This window comes from Micrasema longulum, unplaced genomic scaffold (genome assembly GCF_059751315.1).
Source record: "Micrasema longulum isolate JH-2025_06_02 unplaced genomic scaffold, ASM5975131v1 h1tg000747l, whole genome shotgun sequence".
NCBI classification, from domain to species: domain Eukaryota; kingdom Metazoa; phylum Arthropoda; class Insecta; order Trichoptera; family Brachycentridae; genus Micrasema; species Micrasema longulum.
Window position 1 is genome coordinate 374,636 of NW_028277941.1, and position 21,053 is coordinate 395,688.

General features: G+C 31.1%; 1 protein-coding gene across 1 annotated transcript in view; it reads right to left on the reverse strand.

Moving 5' to 3' along the window:
• Positions 1-2,050: 2,050 nt before the first annotated feature.
• The window catches only part of LOC148279172 (protein still life, isoform SIF type 1-like), a 55,166-nt gene continuing 36,163 nt past the window's right edge, over positions 2,051-21,053 (reverse strand). Inside the window, exons 12-16 of the mRNA XM_088230334.1 lie at positions 16,616-16,832; positions 14,857-15,022; positions 11,310-11,366; positions 5,907-6,024; positions 2,051-2,095 (exon numbers count right to left, since the gene is read on the reverse strand). Of these exons, the coding sequence (XP_088086460.1) occupies positions 14,857-15,022; positions 16,616-16,832 (383 nt within the window). The 3' untranslated portion in view covers positions 2,051-2,095; positions 5,907-6,024; positions 11,310-11,366. The remainder of the gene's footprint in view (positions 2,096-5,906; positions 6,025-11,309; positions 11,367-14,856; positions 15,023-16,615; positions 16,833-21,053) is intronic.

A 21,053-nucleotide genomic window follows, 5' to 3' on the forward strand; every position in this document is an offset into this window, starting at 1 on the left:
TATACTTTGTGTAGACATATCATGTTTTTTTTTTAAAGTGGATTATGCAGAAAGATGAAATAATATGTGAATTATTTTCTTACATGCATATTCGGAATATAATGAATTGTTTTCTCTTTCGTTTCGCATTCGTGTGCGATTCGATATTATATTTATTTTGATGTAAATAATTTAATGATTATTTTGCAAATTTCTTGTTTATTTTTCAAATTAAAAAAACGTTCCCTCATGAGAGTATCCCGTGTCGAGGGAGACATCTTACATTATTTTGAAAGGTGCCCTAAATACATAAACATGATGAAATAAAATGCACAATAAAATGCCTAAAATTAATCTCACCGGCATAAATGAAGGTTTTAGCTCCTTAACTTCACAAACATCAAAAGATGAAAGAATTGAAGGAATCAAATAATTTTATTTTTTTTTAATATGGGCAGAATGCTGAATGTTAAACCAGCCAATGACGGGTCATAAGCACCGTAGATGCCTATACTTCTAGATTTCCTTCTCTACAATATTCTTTATATCTGTTGTAATATGTTAAGAAATAAAATGCATAGAGAAATTAGGAAACTGGATGGCTGAAAAAGACCAACATTAAACCCATTTAAAACGGAACGGATGGCTTCAGCCTGACGACAGAAGTTGATTCAGGATACGTCTCTACCCGACGTAAGGAGTACCGCTTTATCCACAGTGAAACTACGGGGAGTATTTCTTAACTCTGACCTTAGTAGAACGATAAGTTTATGTTCTACTTGCTAAGACAAATTAAATGCATTCGCAAAAATTTGGCGGTTGATATCGCCGTCAATTTTTTTTACAAAGTAAAAAAAAACATTTGCGTTCTTAAGATTTGCTCAAATTTTTAGGGCCATTTCCAACGATTTGTAAACAACCCACTATTAGAAAATAAGAATCAAGTTATGGTAACGTGGGGTTTGATCTACAAACCTCTGATCCGTGATTCCGAGATACTAGCCACGGAACCACAACCCGTTTCAAATTAACAAATGCGTTTGGAGTGTCTAGAGCCGTAATATCTAAGAGAATTATGCATTCCAGATGAACTAGCTGACATAATTCTTACGCTTAGATCAGCTACATCTACGGTGAGAGGAAAAGTTATTTTACCTCTACGCCACCAGCGCAATAAATTCAGTGAACGCGGATTTGCGTTCGCAGACCCTATGGCATGGGATGGTCTCCGTGTAGAAGTGCGAAGCTATGAGAGTTAAGTGATGTTTCAAAATATCTAAAAATCCACTCGTTCTCTAAATCATTTGAATAAATGCGAAGCATGCGATAACAAAGTAAATTGTTTTACTTGCATTACAAATTAAAAATTATTTTTATTATTAATTTGTAGAATTACTTATGTAACCACTTTGTAAAGCGCCCCAGAGGTAATACTCTCGCGTCCGATAATACCATTCTCTCTTCGCAGCTACTACTACAACCATAGACAGAGTGGTTTAAAGTGTAGAACCTGCCGGCGGAACACTGTATATTTATGTTTTAATGGCGGAAAGCCTATATGGGTTTGTAATATAAATTTAATAGTCATTAAGTAAACATTATGTACAGGTATCTTTCATTTCATGGAACCTCTTTTAAAACGTGGGATGCGTTACACACAGTAGCTTGTAAAAAAAGCATATTAAAAATATAGATTGCTGGGTAGGTTTCGTTGTAATTTATAGGGATTAAAAAAAAACCTTTCTTGTAAATTGTACCATATTTTTTCTCATAAATATAACTTGACATCAAAATACTTTCAAAATGGTTATTCAGTAGCGCATATTATACGCCAAGGAAAATAGCGATGCAAGGTTTCAATGACAAATTAATAATATAATAATTATATTACCATTTGGTATATTAAAATTACTGTTTAATTTTTTATATTATTAAAACTTTTAGAGAGTGTTATTTCGAAACCGTGTAAAACGTAATTTCAATATATATTGCATATTTTGTTTTATTAAAATATTTGAATATTTACCTGGTATTGTGATCGCTTAAATATCCCCTCTCCCTCTCTCTTTCCTTTTCTCGTTCTCTTTCTCTATCTCTCATCAATTCGTTTCGATCGCTGAAAAAAATATTTCACAATATTTAGCGAAAAATTATTCACGGTTAATTACTACATTGTTTAATAAAGTACATCACATAGATATTATGTACTTATTTAATTAAAATATGAATATTAGGTTCATTTCATATTTTTCAAAAATTAAAAAACTAAAATGAAATTTATTGAATGACGGATAGATAAAAGTATGTGCATGAGATGTACGTTGTACAAATATTTTATGATAGTATGGTTTTGTACTTTCTTAGAACGTTGTGTAAATCCATAGGCCGCTTTTACAGTAAATGTCCACCCAACCCGATAAAATAACAAAGAATGGATTGTCTTTTATCGTATAAAAATCCATTTTTTAGATATATGTATTAATTAATTGGCAAGTAAACGCATGAACCAGTACACCATAAGGCCGACTAATCACCATTTGATTTACTTTAGTAAAATTTCACCCGCGAGCAGAAACTAAAGAAATGAAACGAAAAAATAAAATAATGAATAAATTTATACTTATAATTATAAAAATCAAACACTGATTTGAGAAACTTCATTTTATTTTTACAATTATAAAAATATAAAAATAAAAACTTTGTGACAATTGTTTATTCGTTTATTCTTATTTTGTTATTTGTTTATTCTTCACTTTGTTCCTTTTTGTACACGCTTATATGACGCGTAATTAAAATATGAATCATGTTACAGTTGCATTTATATATTTTGATAAGAAATTCTTAAAAATAGAAATATTGTATGATGATACATTTATGTTTATATAAATTTCTTCGTAATATTTCAATCATGTTTTAAATGAACAGCAACCTATTATAATATTTTTGATATTTTTTTGACAGCCATTATCTAACTTTACAAAACTATAAAGCTTCATTAATCATCTCACAATACATACTTGTATGTCAGTAAATACTTACTTTGTTATATTTTTCCCGAAATTCAAATATAAATACTTAAATTCCCCATTACCTATTAAACACTTAGCCTCGCCCTTAACCATTGGTTTTTCCCTCAATTATGATTAATATACATGCTATAGTTCATAAGATTATTTTTATTTTCTACTTCAGTATCTTGAATTATATAACTATATAAGAACATTCAATCCATATAATCTTCACATTAGTTGGAAAATGCCCTAACAAGGCGAAACAATAGTCACGAAGTTTTTATATTTATATTTTTATATTTGTAAAAATAAAATAAAGTGTTCAGTAGACTCAAATCAGTGTTTGATTTCTAGTATTGTAAGTTAAAATATGGATTTCTACAAAATAAACACCAAATCAATCAATAATACATAAGTATCCACCCACTGTGATTTTACCGATACGATACGTATTGTGAAATGGGCCATATAGTACTTTATTTCCAAAATGTTCGCCTAAGAATTCTGAGGTATGTGCTGTTTTTCAAATTGAATTGAATTTGCATATGTGAAAATATTGAGCAATATGTGTATTTAGGTTCAACAATAGATTGTAACTTTAAATAGGATGTGCACATAAGAAAATTTGGTAAGCGATTTAGAGAAATAAAGAAAATAATGTACATAATTAAATGTTATATCCCTGTTAATACTTTACGAATTATTTATTTATCTCTCTCAGAATTAATTTAACGATATGCTTTAACTTCTTGGAGGTTACCAAGCAAAACTAATATTAATTTTATTCAAAATTTGCGAAATTCAATGATCAAATTGTAACTACATAAATATGTATACCGCTAGAGACAAAAACTCAATTTCATTTATATGCAAAAAAAATATCTACTTTGGTACAACTTTATTTGTCGCACTCTGAATATAAACACAAATTAATACACAATGACGAGACCAGCGGTGCTATTCTGAACCGCTCTTGCGTCCGTAGATAACACTTTTAACTCACGTATTTTGAATGTAAAATGGTGAGATAAAAGCTTTTTCTACGGCTGCGAGAGCGTTTGGAAAATCACTCCAGGGGTTGTATTTTGAACCCAAAAGCGCGCGTAGAAAACGCATTTTTAACGCGTATTTACGTACTAATACAAGCTAACAGAGCGATCTTTTTTCCAGCCCAGGTTTACAAGTGTGAAAGAGCTAGCTGTTCTTAGACATTGTAATAAATGTGGCAAAAATGACACTGCAATTAATACAATATATCTACAACATGTAACATGATACCAAACAATATTATGAATATTGGGTTGAATACAGAAGTGAGACGTATACTCAAATAATGGTTAATGGAAAAAAGTTTTTTGTATGAATGATAGTTTTAATTCTGTTACTCAGAGGCAGACGGATGCAAATCCAAACGCAAAATGTTCAACTATAGCCTAAAGAACCTACTTTCTCTAAGTGATTTCTATTTATTCAGAACATTAATTAAAATTTTTAGAATCTTAATACATTGGTTCGTTCATTATAAGACTAACATATTTTTAAAATCAATGGACAAGATCATAAATTGGATACGAAAATCGAAACCTCATTTCATCAAATTCTGTATTTGCATCCGTCTGCCTCTGAGGTATAGAATTTATTTGAATTAAATAAAATATGGTATAGTGGGTAATGTTTTTAAAATTAAATAATTATTAATTCAGGTTAAGTATGAAACAATCGAAGCCATATATAATATAAAAACCTGATGACGAGTGTTATGCTTACAATTTAGCGAGACTTAAATTTAAAGATAATTGTGTAAATAATTTGAGTCGAGTTGTGGTCTCACGAATCAGAGGTCCGAGGTTCGAGCCCCACTCTACCCCAACTTGATTTCCACTTTTAAATAGTGAGTTATTTACTACTCGTTGAAAATGGCCACCAAAATTGATTTATTTGGATAAATTATAAGAGCGCGTATATTTATACATTTTTTTTTTAAAAGAAAATATTAAAATAAAAAATATTTCTAAACAAATAAAACAGAGGTTCAAATGTAAACATATAACTATATTTTGATTAATGTAACAACAAAAATGTTTATATTATTGACAACCATAGAAATTTTGGAATTACTTTGTTCGACATTAAAATTTAAAAAATATCTTAACCAAAAATATATAATCAAATCGATGTCCATATTTTGTCTCCTTTATAATCTCTTTTTTTGTTAACATTTATTCATAACATTTTTTTAATGTTTACATCAACGTGTCTGGCGTGGCGTTATCAGTCATAATTACTTTCTTTGTTCATATTCAACTTTTCTATTTCTGTCATATTTTCTTTCCCTGCGTATTAATTGTACCTTTTTATTTAATTTGTTGATTTCTGCTATAATGTTGTAAAAGTCGTAACGGGCGGCGCGGCGCAGTGTTCAAACAAATAAATCATTTTACCTTAGCGTTAATATTATTTTGCGGTTTAACTAGCGCTAAGTGACCCGTGCATGTGTGTGAGTAGTAAGTTGTCATATTATTCGTTTATTTAATATCATAATTTCACCCACTAAATAAAAAAATGATGGGTTTTAAAGGCTATATACCCAAATATTATTCATACGAAATACGTCTTTAGCTTTAATCGTCTATTTTCAGGATATATGGCGTATGACTAGTCGAGATATGATATCTAGTTTCAAGATTAATAAATTAAATCACTTTAATGACTTATTTCATAGCGAAATTCCAGTAAACAGTTTATTCAATGAATGTTAAGATAACTAAACTTGAATTTTTTAAGAATAAATGGATATGTGTGTTTTAAATATAATAAATAGATATAAATATATATTTTTATATAGTTTGTAAAACTCAAGTTAGCTAATATTATTAATCATAAAAGTAATTAGCCAATAGTTTATTTTTGTATAACCTGTAATAGCCGTCTCTTTCCGACCTCTCTCTGCCAACACTGGGTGGTCTTTCGATGCTGATTCGATGAGGCAAAGGAAGAGTAGATGATTTCGGACCTCCTTGTTGTTGTACTGGGCCTATACAATAACATCTTCAATTAAAATATCAAATTTTCTCAAGTCAAAGTCAAAGTCACAATAACCCAGAAAAATATCGCAAGGTTTAATTAGAGTAATGTATGCTATTGTTTCCAACGGAAGTAATATCTAACAGGAGTTGAGCTGTTTATTTCAATGCTGTATATTTGGGTTGTTTTATTTATTACGATTTGACTTAATTTTATTACACGAATTTCTATAATTTTTATAAATATGTATATGCATATTTATAATTTTATTCTGATTTTTATACATTATTTATAACGTTTAAGATTTATTTTTACTAACATATTGATGATCCATGGTATGATTTTTTTTGTGAGAGCTTTTTCTGACGTTATACGTTTCTTAATATATTTAATCAATGTTTTAATGAATTCATACATCACTCATTTAACATATATTTTCATAAAAAACGTTTTCCCATGTTTTGCTTTTTAAATCATTTTCTGAATTCACTGTGTACTATTATTTGTAAATCACAATATTCTTCCCAAATCAAGAAACTCAGAATTGTAACATAAGGCAACGGCGCACAGTGTTTTGACCCATACAAGCTACAAGATAAAAAGTCACTTTTGAATTCTTAAACGATGACGTCATGGGGGCATTACCAGATAGTTAGTTTGACGATTGTAAGCCTAATTGGGGTGATTAATGCTTAGGGTGATTCATAGCAGAATATGAAAGTCGGATAATTGGTTTTTGAAAGCCTAATTACATTTATTTGCATTTTGGCGTCCGACGTGTAAAGGTTGTTTATTAAGTTTAAAGTGTTTTATTTCGATTTAAAAAAAAATGGAAGCTATTTTGGAAGGTATGTTGTATGTTTTTTTTTCTAATATTTTAATGTATTTCATTTAGGTATTTAAAAAAATAATAATTTAACTTATGTATTTTTTAGTAGTTAAAAAAATATCAATTTCTAACTTCTCGAGAATTTATCTCGGAGAGTATATCAAAGTAGCAAAATATTTTTTTTATTTTTCAATAGACCAATTTATTGTTAATTCATTACAGTTTCGATATTTTACCGCACGAAGTTGCATCTATCTTATTTTGTTATTTTACAGGTACCAGATACGAGATTTCCAGGCAAGAATTGTACGTGATGTGGAAGAGTTTGACGAAGAAAGAAAGGCTTCAAGGAATGTTAAATAATATTGTTAGTAAATTTGAAGTCAGTGAACTTGGTGCAAGTGGTGAAAAACTGTTAAAAAATCAAATTAAGCTTATTTGTTTAAATATAAACAGAAAATGGACCGAATCTGGCTGTAAACTAGATAGATTTGTTAAAAAAAATTTTGAGTGGCTTAACGGTAGTGAAAATATTTTGATATGTGAAAACTTTCGACAAAGTCCTTCAGTAGACATGAATGAACCATCTACGTCTACTGGAAGGCCCGCAAAGGATTTTGGGGCATGCAGTGATCAGTGCAAAAGGACAAAAGTGCGTGATTTAGTGAGTACGAAGACATCTGAAGAACTTTCGTTTGCCACGCAGGTATCTATTCGAGCATCAGGAAAACGCACAGTTGCCGATCTCCTAAAGGAAATTTTGGAAGCTACTCCCAATGAAGTAGCAAAAATACGTAGGGAACGTCAACAAGTAAACAAACAACGGGCATTGACAATTGAGGAAGCGCTAAGTTTATACGTTGACTGTAAATTATCTTCGCATTCCTACAAAGTTATGCGTAAAAATGCCATAAAAGCCGGCCACAACATATATCCGGCATTTTATAGTTTAAGAAAAGCAAAAGAAGCATGTTGCCCGAGCGAAGAATTTGTTAAAATAACGGAAACTAGTGCAGAAATCCAGCTACAAGCAATTTTAAATCATACGGTGGAACGATTGCTAAATGTACAATCAGAAGTCTTAAAAGAAAGAGTTCCTTCAGGTTCTGTACTGACTCTTATATGCAAGTGGGGTGGAGATGGAAGCTCGGGACATAGTAATTATAAACAGAAATTTCACACAGAGCATGCAACAGATGAATTCTTATTTATTATGTCATTTGTTCCAATACAACTTAGGCTTAATGATGACCCTAATATAGTAATTTGGCAAAATTTAAGCCCTTCCTCAACCTCTTATTGTCGTCCTATTAAATTTATTTTCGCCAAAGAAACTGATATTCTTACTAAGTCTGAAATCGAAAAACTTCAAGATGCAATTGAAAAACTTGAAAATTTTAATGTTAATATTGGAGGTGTAGTGTTGTCCATAAAATTCAAAATGCTTTTAACAATGGTAGATGGCAAAATTTGCAACGTTTTGGCTGAAAATAAGTCAACCATGTCCTGTTATATTTGTGGCGCCAAACCCAGTGAAATGAACTCTATTAGTATTAATAGAGTTTCTCGACAAGAATTTTATTCCTTTGGCTTATCTACATTACATGCTTGGATAAAAATTTTTGAATGCTTTTTGCATATTGCTTATCGAATTCAACTCAAATGCTGGCAAGTCAAAGGAGAAGAAAATAAAATCATTTTAAACAACAGAAAAAAAAAATTACAGGAACTTTTTAAAGCTGAAATGGGATTAATTGTAGATAAGCCAAAGCCTGGGTTTGGCAACTCAAATGACGGTAATACGGCAAGGCGGTTTTTCCAACAGCACGAAAAGAGCGCAGAAATAACGGGTATAGATGCAGGGTTGATTAATAGATTTCACGTAATTTTATGTACATTAGCTTCAGGACATAATATAAATTTAGAAAAATTTGAACATTATGTGCGTGTGACCAAAGAGCAATATCTTAACCTTTATGGGTGGTACACAATGCCACCAACTGTTCATAAAATATTACATCATTCAGTTGATGTTATTCGATCTTGTATTGTACCGATAGGTCAGCTCTCTGAAGAAGCTCAAGAGGCGCGTAATAAAGATTGTCGACGATTCAGGCAACTACATACCCGAAAATGCGATCGATCATCCACAAACAGAGATTTATTGACCATGTTATTAATAACATCGGATCCTTTAATAAATCGTTTTAGAGAGGTTCCGAAAAAAAAAATTGGCTCACTTCCTTCTGAAGTGCTAAATTTAATTGTTTCTTTCTCTTCAGAGATAAGGACACAAAACTTGCATCCTAATTATTCCGAAGACTCATCTGAATATGACTCAGATACGATCTAAGTTTTTCTTTAGACTCTTTTGGGTTTATTTTATTTATTTATTTACTATTATGTTAATACTTACTCCGATTATTTATTTTTATGTAACTTCTTCTTTGGGGTACTAGTTTTTGACATAAAAAATTACTCATTTAATGTGCATATATTATTGTATTGTAGAAGTTTTAGTAAAAGTAATCATTATTTTATCGATTTTTGTGTACTGCTTTATTGTCTTGGAAATTTGTTGATTTAATGCTATTTGTACTTTTTGACCAAACGTAAATTGTTCGTTGTTAATCTGTGTAATTTATAATGTTTTTTTGAAATTCACTAATACCAATTTTATTTAGGCGATAATATTATTTTGTCAAATTTTATGCATTTTATTTTCTTGTAAAAAAGTTAATTACATGCTGTTTGTACTTTTAACTTAACCTTAATTATTCATATTAATTTGTATTTTATAATGTTTTGACTCTAAAATTTACTAATATCCATTTAAAGGAAATAATATTCTTTTGTCAATTTTTGCATATTTTATTTTCTTTGAACTCTGTTCATTGTATACTATTTGTACTTTCTTGTTAATGCCTAAGTTATTCCTATTAATGTGTTTTTTATTAGCATGCCATTTACTTTTTCATTGAATTATATAAATATTAAAATTAAGTTATAATTACTTTGCTGAATTTCGTACTTTGTTTTCTCTCGTATGTTGATTTTATTTTGTATTCTGATTGCACTTTCCCCTTATGACGCTCTTTTTATATTTCTCAAAATACATATATTTGAAAATTACTTAAAACAAATGTTTTATTTAAAGACCTTCAAGTTTTATCATCATCATACCATATCCGCTCCCTATGTGGAGCATATGGATTCCATAATCTGCCTCCGGCCAATCGATCGACCTCCCGTACATCCTCCCAAGTCAAGTCCACATACCGCAACTCTGACGCAAACTGTCGACAAATTGTCAACAGTGGACGACCAGGACGCCGAGAACCTGATGCTTTGTAACATAGACAAGCATGGTTAAAGCTCTCAGAAGGCATAGGTAGTATATGGCCTTGCCAGCCAAAACGCCTTCGCTGGATGACAGTAGATACCAAGGGTTGCTGTGTCCGTTGCCTCACTTCTGTGTTCCTTACAATGTCAAACTTTTAAATTTATTTAAACCCTTTAAGTTTTCGCGTTTAACATAATAAAATCAGCTGTAAAATGGATATTCTGACAAAACAAGTGAAGGCAGATTAGTTCTCTCGGGTGAAATCTTTATTTTATGCCTAAGTATCTAATATCATTTTCAATGATTTATTTTATAGGTTGACCGATTTATCAGTCAATAGAATTAAAGTAATAATTTCAATTATTTATGATCATTAAATACATTATTGGATGCAGATATCAATTTTCAGAAAATTTATTTCGTTTATTAAATAACAAAATGTGACATATTTTTTATAAAACGAATTATTATTACATATTTACTAAAAAAAAACTCTTTTTAGGATTAAGTGAATCGCATACATGAGTTAAAAGTACATTCAGAATTTTTAGTTTCTAGCTTGTATGAAACGAAACACTGTGCGGCGCGGCGTGATGGTCTGTTTACTAGAGTGAAAAGTAAACGAATCAAAACTAGTCATTCCTTTTGTTATAACATTATGTGATTATGACTCGAGAGCAAAGTTGTGTTTTTTCCCATTCAAACGATAAAACATTCGATAATTGGCTCTAGTTGGCTCTAGTTGGGGTAGGTATCTGAAATTGAGTTTAATCCCTGTTCTTAGAGAAAATAAGTCATTTAATTTTATTAATGGAGTTTATTGATCGTAATCATGTAGATATCTCCAATAATGATCCGTCCCCTGTCATCTCTTATTTCAAAGTATTGTCTTAAAGGTGTCAAAAAATAGAAAATATGGTGTCGTGTAAATAATCAGGATTGTCAGTATTGTCAGCAGGCAATTTTAAGGAAATCACGTCAAACATTCTTTCCAAAGCGATAAGAATCTTTTCTTAAAAGTTCAATATTCTGCTTCAATTCATAGACTTATTTGAACGACGATCAATGTAGTTATTGTTGGTTTTAAATTAATAAAATTATTTAATTTAGTTGGTAAACTTACGTCTGCGAGGTGGATATGGACTTCGTTGATTTGATCCGGGAATACTTTCTGCAAATTCTGGAAAAAATACATAAATAATATTTTCAGACTAGACAGAAAAAGACAAATTAAGATTAAAATAAAGTCTTATCTCAAAATTTTATCAGAAAATAAGAAAATAACATATCTATTATTATTTATGCTTAAAACATAAACTTTGTGAATACAGCCATTTACAGATTTTTTATGTCTACCGGTTTCGGAACGAACCAGTTTCTTCGTCAGGACACTCACCACACCAACGTGCAAATACTAAAATACACTTTCACCTTTACCACCACCGTAGTATTATACTTGATTACTAATACAATGAACAATTTAAAGGTTTTTCTAATGGCCTAAATTCACTATCAAATACGCACTAGAACTAGTAAACTCTCAAAGGTCAGGTTATCCCCGAAGATGCCAAACTAATATTTTTTTGACGTCGTAAACCTTTTCACAAATGTTAATGTAGATGCATTGAAAATAATTATTATAGAGGTTTTAAATTCTTTGGATTTACCGGGATCCATGTCGAATGATTTAAGTAAACTATTTAATATATAGCTAGCACGATTGCATTCAATGGCATGAAATCATTCTTCTGCAGTGAGAGTCTTAATTAAAAACTGAGACAGAGGATGGTCAATCGCTATGTGTGGTCAATATTGGTCTATGGGGTCGAAACATGGAATCTCAAGGTGAACTCCATGAACCGATTAGAGGTTTTTGAAATGTGGCTTCACCGGAAAATGCTGAGAATACCGTGGACAGATTTAGGGACCAACGTGGGGGTGCTGAGATCAGCCAGTGCCGAAAAAGAACTACTGTCCTCAATAAAACAGAGAAAACTCGTATATCTGGGCCATGTCATGCGCGGAAGCAAATATGCGCTTCTACAGCTAATCATGATGGGGAATATCGAGGGAAAGCGTGGAGTTGGAAAGCGACAGATGTCCTGACTGGGAAACATCCGCGACTGGACGGGAGTGCGCGGGGTTGAGGCGCTGTTTGGCGCAGGACTGGAATGCCTACTCTAGAGTGATCGCCAACGTCGGGGAGACCTGATATGGCACAGAAAGAAGAGGATTTAATATATGTTTACACCGAAATGACTTTTGATTTAACAATAAATATTATATACAGACCTCTGGTTTGGTCATAAGCCAACCCGCAAGTCCTTTGGTGGTGAATATATACATATATACGAGTATAAAGGAAACTAAAACAAAAGTCAGCCAATAAATTCTTTTGTCCTCCTCTAAATACCATAAAAGATACTTGTAAACGGAGAAAATTTTTATACGTAAATAATACCTCAACTGAAATTTCAAAATTCTTGCCAAACAATAAAAAACCTGATTTTCACACTAAAATGAACATTGGTAACTTACTAATGAATTGTAAAGATAAACGTGATATATTTGAAAAGTCAGAAGTGTAGTAACTATAATGCAATACGTGTTTATCAAGGTTTATTAAAATAACGTCACGTATCTTTAATATTTTGCCTTTAAAAAACACACAAAATGTTCAAATAATTATATTTTATCAGTTTGCACATCATTTCATAAATTTAAAAAACGATTCTAATAAGATACAGAAGTTAAAAATGCACATTTAAATACTAAAACAGGTGTTTCACATAAAAAAGGTTTGATAAATAATATTCCGTTTAGAAATAATCAAATATCTTTTCAATATAGGGCACTTTTTATTTACAAATGATTTAATCGTTTAACTTTTAACCCCCAAACCCCTACCACCACCCACTCTCCAACACACCACTAAATATTATTAACCTTATTTTAGCGCATGTTCTGACATGGTGGTGTTTGCATCTCCTGTAACTCTGCATGTAATTTTTGTATATTTTCGTAAATATTAAGTATACTACGGTGATGGTAAAGGTTAAAGTGTATTTTAGTATTTAGTGTGTCCTGACGAAGAATGGGTACGTCTCAAAACTGGTACACATAAAAATCAGCAAATGGTTAAATACTAATATTCACTAACATAAGTAACTATATTTATTGTTGAACTTTTAGTTCGCGAGATGTTTTTATAAGAAAAGCAATAAAAAAAATTGATAGACTTGTCTGAAAAAAAAATTATCTTTAACATTAACGGCATTAATTGACTTTCGAGTAAAAAATAATTTTTAGTGGCAATGCAATGAGCATTGGCCACGCCCCTAATAGGTCACGATTCGGTTAAATTTCGAACTTTGTTCAAATTTAAATGGAACAACGTCAGGAATCTTGACATCACATTTGTCAAGGTCAAACAGGTCGCGTTTTTGTAGACATATATTTTAATTATTATTGTTATGTCTGAAAACAGTTCTCCAAAATATCAATATTGCTTTACAAAATACAATTAATTTTCCTAAATCTTATTCATATTTTGATCAATATTCGTAGTAGGTATGTGCTATTTTCTTATTAAATTGAAAACACAAATAACAGATTCAAACTTAATGTGAGAATTTTATTGAAAACCAAAAAATGCGTTCGGGATCGATTTATAGCTTTAAATATAAATAGTGATTTAAAGGGCGGCCTCCGTGGTGTAGTGGTCAAGACGCTTGACTCACGCACGGAAGGTTCCGGGTTCGATTTCCGGTGAGAACACAAAAATTAAAATGTGATTTTTCTCAAGCCTGGGTGCTCTGCGATGTAATTTACCACTGTAAATAGGCCTCCTGGCCTGTTGTGGTGCAAAAAATAATAATAATAATAAATAAAAGTATATAACTCCCCTAAATAGTAAAATAAAACTTATATTTATCCATTTGTTTTATGATTAATGTTATTTTCTAGATATTTTATTTTTGGTTCATTTTCCAAAATTGATTTTTAAGCTTGAATGATTTGGTAAAAAAAAACAATGATTCGTTGTATTGTTTTTTTTTTTTCAATATTATATTTTTGAGTAAAAAGTAGCTTGGTTAGATTTTTGTATTTACTCTTGTACATAATCCTATTTTGCATCATGAACTTGTTAATATTTCAATAAGTAAATAAAATAAATGAAAATTTATTACAAGTTCTTACAATTTGTGTGTTTTTTTCGTTCCAAGAAACGAGAAATAAATAGGCTTTAATTAGACAATTTTATTGGATATTTAAGCTTTTTAAGTAAAGCTATGTTCAACTAAAGTTATGTGATAATATATTTAATAACAAATGTGCAATTACTGGCATATACGAGTATAGGGCCCTATTCATAAATTTGTTTAAAGTTACGCCTAGGAATAGTCGTAGAATACGGATGGGAATACCATCTCTATTATAGTTGTAGAATAATGATAGTTTTTCTATTCTTATTCTACTACTATGCTTAGGCGTAACTTTGTACCAATTTTTTTAAGTAAGGCCCATAGTGTAGTATTCACTGCGACCTGTAAATATATATTGTAACGGGTCCCCGTATTATTTTAATTTGATATTTTATTCTAGTTCGATTGGGTTGTTGTTGATATAATAATAAGTGTTAATAAGGAAAAAAAATCGTAATAAGTTACCTAAATTTTCCATGCTCTGTGATAAGAGGGCCTCAAACGTATGTAAGCTGTAGCTCTCAGCATCCATTCCTTTGGCGAGAGTGTTTCTAAGGTGCATTTCATATTCAAGTAGAAGACGAGAAGTTGGAGAACCTGGTGTTGGAGTTGTGCCAGATTGTTGCATGGGCTGTAATTTAACATAAAATATTTTACCCAATTGTTATAAAACCCACACAAAATTTTAACGTTTTATTTGTAAAATTCCGTCAGAGTCAATTAGATAAACGAGATAGTCATTTTTTGACTCAATTTGAAACTTGATGGAAATCAATTGAATATGAAAGCTCAGCGTTTATGTTAATAATGTAAAATGTCCAAACATCTAAAATTCTCTTCTCTGTCTGTGAAATTTACAAAATTTTACGGCAGCACCACATTTCCAACTGGTTCCCTAGCTCTCTTTCTCTCGAGAGCCACGTTTTTTCAGTGCAAAGGTTAGAAAATACGATTAAGAGGAAAAGCGATGTCTAGTAATTTTAATGAATAGGTATTCCACTATTGTTTTACTGTTACTCTCTCGCAAATGCCACCTCGATACTGTGGAAAATGACAATTGAACGTCAGACGGATTTTGCTTTACTCATTTATTTATTTTTATTTTAATCAACGAAATAGACGTTTTATTTTCCATACCACAAAACTGAGCCTATTATATTATTTTTTTTATTAAAAGAGTATCAAAATGAAATTTCCTGTGTAAGTACCTTTTCTGTTTATCAAAATTATTTATCATATCTGTTTACCATAGTCCGAAGACTGCAGATAAAACTAGGGTTTTTGGATGGTCTTAGGTCCCAAATGCAACAATTTAACCAAAAAGCAAAACCACAGAGACACGCTTATGGAAAATATCTATAGTGTGTATAAAAATCACCGCTCTAGTGATATAATCCAGGGAAAAATTACGGGAATACGTTTGTATAAAGAAAAGTCAGACCGATTTTCCACTTAATTTTAATTTCGTTTGATTTGTTGATGTTTCTCCAGTGCAATATTTTTTTCAATTTTTCTATTGCAGAGCCTATACTCATTTATTCTACATAACCTACGACATTGTATGATTGTAGTAATTTTAAGTAAAGTACATATAATTTCGAGTATTAAATTATCATCGTCCCCTTTATCTGCACCTAGTGGTGCAAAGGACACCGCATTGATATGTCAATCACGGGGTATCTCAACATATTTTTAAACTATAATTATATTCCTTTACCTTTAGGTAAAATCAGTCTTATGGCTTAGTCCAGAGACTATTTATTTATTTATATTTAAGAAACAAACAGTCGACAATGAAATAATAACATAAAAAAAACGGTTTAAAGACAGACCAGCAAAGTTTCTAAATAAGAATCATACATATTATTAAATTGTGTTACAACAAAAGGGAGTGTTTATGTTTATTTATATGAAATAATTGAGTTTAAAAATCCTTTCCTACGCAAATATATCATTCATGTCAACCTTGCTAGGAATCTCACCCGAGGTTCATTACACGTTAGGCAATCGTCTTGAACAATTAACCACATGGCGGACAAAACGAGTATTTTAACAGTAGTTCCAATAGACGTGTTTATAATAATATTTCTCATATATAGGTAATAAATAAAGAAGCCTTAAAACGAAAGTAATCAATAATTTTAAATTTAATAAACCATTTTAAATTTTTTAAATGCAAAAAACCACAAATTACGCGTGATTTAAATATCTCGACCATACTGACTTGGTGATGGTGCTGTCTCCTGGGCTGGAAATGATGCGGCTGATCCTGGTCGGAGTTGCCGTTGGAAGAACTGGGCGTGGTGGCGTAGCACTGGTTGTCGAACATGACGTTGTCCGAGGGCGGGGATGGCTCCCGCTCCAGCTCAAGGTACAGACCCCGCCCCGGGTAGCCCCCAGACCCGCCAACCGACTGCTGGCGCCCGATCTCGTGGGACGATCTGAACACAATATAGTGGCACTTTATTAATAAATTCTATATCACATTTATGTACTTATGCAATAGTTATTTATGTCGCCCTACGTCGATCATCCGGTTCTTTTGTATTATTTTTTAATTGAAATTGAATTGGGTGTACAAAACAAAATTAACATCAAAGGCAGGTATGTATACGTCAAGTATCAAAAATATTGCGTTTATAAGTACACCCACATAGTTTACTATCCAATTTGTTGGACAATCGAAAATGTTAAATTCTCAGATAATAAGATAAATTTTTAAAAATTTACATGCGGTGAAAACCTTAAAAGGGGATTGGATAAATTTTAGTGGACATTGATAAATTTTAAAACATATTGGGATTATTATTCAATTGGCTAACGTATTGTGTTTTTATAACAAAGATAAGTATTTAAATAGTTCCGTATAGCGAAAATATCTCAGGTGACTTTTTTTTCCTTTATTCAGGGCCAGTTGCATTGAAAAAGGTTAGTTAAATAAAGTTAAAAGGTAAATAGTTTTTGTCAAAATGGATAAAAGAGTTCTCACAAAAAAGTTAAATAAAATTACGTATTTTGCACATTTTGACAAAAAAGCAACAATTATTTAACTTAACTTTTTCGATGCAACTGTATTGATTTCATTACTAGACATCTTCAAAATACAAATTCTGTATCCCATTCATCTTTTGCTGCGATAGTTAAATATGTACTCGTATATTGATAGTGCAGTTTATTACTGAGACATCTTCAAAAGACAAGTTCAGAGATAATGGAAAAATAACTAAATCTTACCTCTTTTCAACAATAGAAATGGCTAATTTTTTTTATACTTTCATTATTTATACCAAGCCTGCACAAGAAGATAATCGAAAAAAATGGAATACATAAATACGAAATTCAAAAACGTTATCCTTATACCTTGTTTTTTTACTCGTATGGTAAGTTAACAAATATCTTCAAATAATTGATCATTAAAAAAATAACAATATTTACAGTAGAAAAGTCGAATAGCAAATCAAAAAGTATCGCAACTAAAAAATATGACTCAAATCTTTTTGATAGTGACAGTTATTACTGTTATTTATATAGATAGTGTATAATACTGTATTTTGTGTTTCTTAAATTATGTTTTAGTACTGTTATGGATTATATTTTACTGATATTATTGATATTATTATCACCCAAATGTTTTATTTTATGTCCCAATCGAGTTTTTTTTATACCTTCTGAGTGTATAATATCTTGTTCATGCATTATCCGTTTTATAAAAAAAATGAAAATTGATGGAATAATAATTGCAGTTTTGAACTCAATAAAAAAGACACAATTAATTTATACTCATTAGTGTCGTCTACTTCGGCGGTTCTCGGAATTTCTACTATTTTTTTTTACTGGACTTTTGGTAATGTTAAAATAATATGAACCAAAACATATTGTAATCGTATTCCTACATTACGTGCACCCCTGTTGACAAAAAGAGCAGAGTTCCGTATTTTCTACCTGAATTAGGGCACAAGAGCAGTGATTTTATTAAACACTATGGATATTTACCATTAAAGTATCCCTATTGTTATAGTTTTTTAATAAACGGTTTATTTTGGGAACTAAAACCATAAAAAAACAGCAAAAACGGCCAGTTTTATCTGCTGTCTTCGATCACACGCTATACTGATATAATAAATAATTTTAAAAACGTGTCAATACAGAAAACTTTATTCTGATACTGTCAAAATAATGACAAAATTAGTTTAATTTCAAAGTGTGGAAAACAGGACAAGAAAACGTCGATTTTGTATATTTGAATTAAAAATAAAAATCCGAAATGCAGTTGTCTTTTTCGCGCAGTATCGGGGAGGCATCTGCAAGACCGTGACAGAAAAACAAAACCTACTTATCAAATTCCCTGTCACCGCATACCCTCACAGTTTATGCAATCCGAAACACAAAAATAATAATAAATATGTACATCAGGAGCTTTCTGTTCATAGATACTGTGGATGCGGCGCATCCCTTGAAAAACATGTAGAATAATATACATTATTACCTGTTTTAAAATAAATAAGAATGAAATGGGAAAAATCCACAAAATATTCTAGATATAAATTTTTACGAAGAACTTTCGATCGCGAACGATTCCCAAACTCGAACAATAATTTCACTATTTATATCTACTTAGGTATGTATTTCTATACCCACATAATGCTTTGTATTTTAAGATAAGCTGTGGATTCTGCTGTTAAAATTGAGTCTGATCTATTCTTTAAAATGCAATCCCGCGCATGCGCATTAAGTTAAATATATTTTTTATTTAATCTACGAGACTCGCCAGGAATGATAGCATCCAATTTTGCGTAACGCAATGAAAACTCGACTCTATTATCATATGGAATAAAGTGAAAAATTGCTAATTATTTAAATTTGGTCAGTTATCTTGGACATCGTATGTTTTGTTTTGTTATATTATGTACCAAGTTATTTACAGTTCCGCTGTACGCCGGTTGTCTTGTCCTTGTCACTTATCAGTAATTCAGTCTAAGATAAATCTTTAACGGTTGTGTTTTTAATAATGTCTTTTTAATACTATTGTGATTCTATACCATATTCTTTGTGTCAGGGTTTTCTCATTATTTTGTTAAGTAGTTATAAAATGAGCGAAAAGAGGTTCTCCCCGAAGTGGTTTGTTAAATCTTGTTCTAATCATTCCCGCAACTGAGCGTTCATTTTCAGCAATGAAATGAGTGAAAACATACAATCGCAAGACAGTTGGTGAGGACAGGCTTTCATCTCTCGGTATTATTTCTATTGAGAAGGAATTTATGTTACCTTGAAGGAAAAATATTTTTTTTATGATCGACGATTTTTCGAAAGAAGAACGTCGGATCGATCTGAAGTTCAAATAGATGGATTAACTTACAGGTAATTAAAATACAACTTTTATTTATTTTGATGACTTTTTAATTTCACGATGACAAGTTTTTAAATAAGAAACACGTAAATTAATAAAAATTTTAATATTTAAAAAATACATAATGTAAGTAACCCTCCCAGCATCCATCCTAGCAATAGTCACCGCACGCTCCTGATGTACATATCCAACTTTAACTAAACACAATAATTAATATCAAACTTTCGATTGTGTTCATTTAATCTATAAACGAGTATATACTCAAATCTAGCAATAGCAAAGCATTACCGGGTTCAGCTCGTACTATATATGGATTTCGCGGGGTAATTACTACAACTAGGTAACTTCAAAATCAGCATTCGTGAGTTACCCACTAAAAACACATTTTTATCCTCCTCCATAAATGCTATAAATAGACAAGTCATGCATTCAAATCATCATAATATTATTTAATTGTATCACGACTTGTCTAATTGTAGCATTTATGGAGTAAGATACAAATATGTGTTTTTAGTGGTTAATGATGAGATCCGTACATTATGTAAGGCTGAGATAAGCACTATCGACGAAATCAAGAAAAGTCCTCTGCATTGGTTTGGACATGTAGAGCGAATGGACAGCGAAAGGACGGCTTAAAATATTTACGATGCGAATGTTGATGGATGCAGAAACAGAGGAAGACCGAGAAAGACATGCCATGACCAAATCCATCCAATACTTAAAGATGGACAATAGTCGGAATAATCGGCGCGCGCGTATGAGAAGATGTATGAATGTAGAGGAAGCGAGATCTGTATGCAAAGATAGAGTGATGTGGCGTTCTATCCTCTCTGCCTACCCTTCCGGAGAAACGGCGTGATGGTTTGTTCGTTTAATTTTGAAGTTAACTTGTAGCGATAACCCCAACATATTTAATTTAATTTTGGCTGTGTCATCATGTTCATTTATTTTTTCAATAAATATCTGCATATGTTTAGTTTTATTTCTGTCCTGAAAGCTCCTTGTAAAATAATACATAGCGTATAATATTCAGTGATATTATTTTTTTAATATTTCATTTTCAATTTCTTCAACTCTGATTCTAATTGAATTAAATTCCACTGCTTTCATTTTGAGTTTGACAAATTATATGGAAGGTAATGTCGGATGTTACTGTTCTACCATATTACCAAATTAAAAGCAATTACATGACAGTAGCAAAAGCTGTTTATTCCCTTATATAATCTAGTTGCTTAAATCTATTGGCATTCTTAGATTATTATCATCATTATTTTGGGATTACCTAACTCTACCGACGCCCTTCATACAAATTACC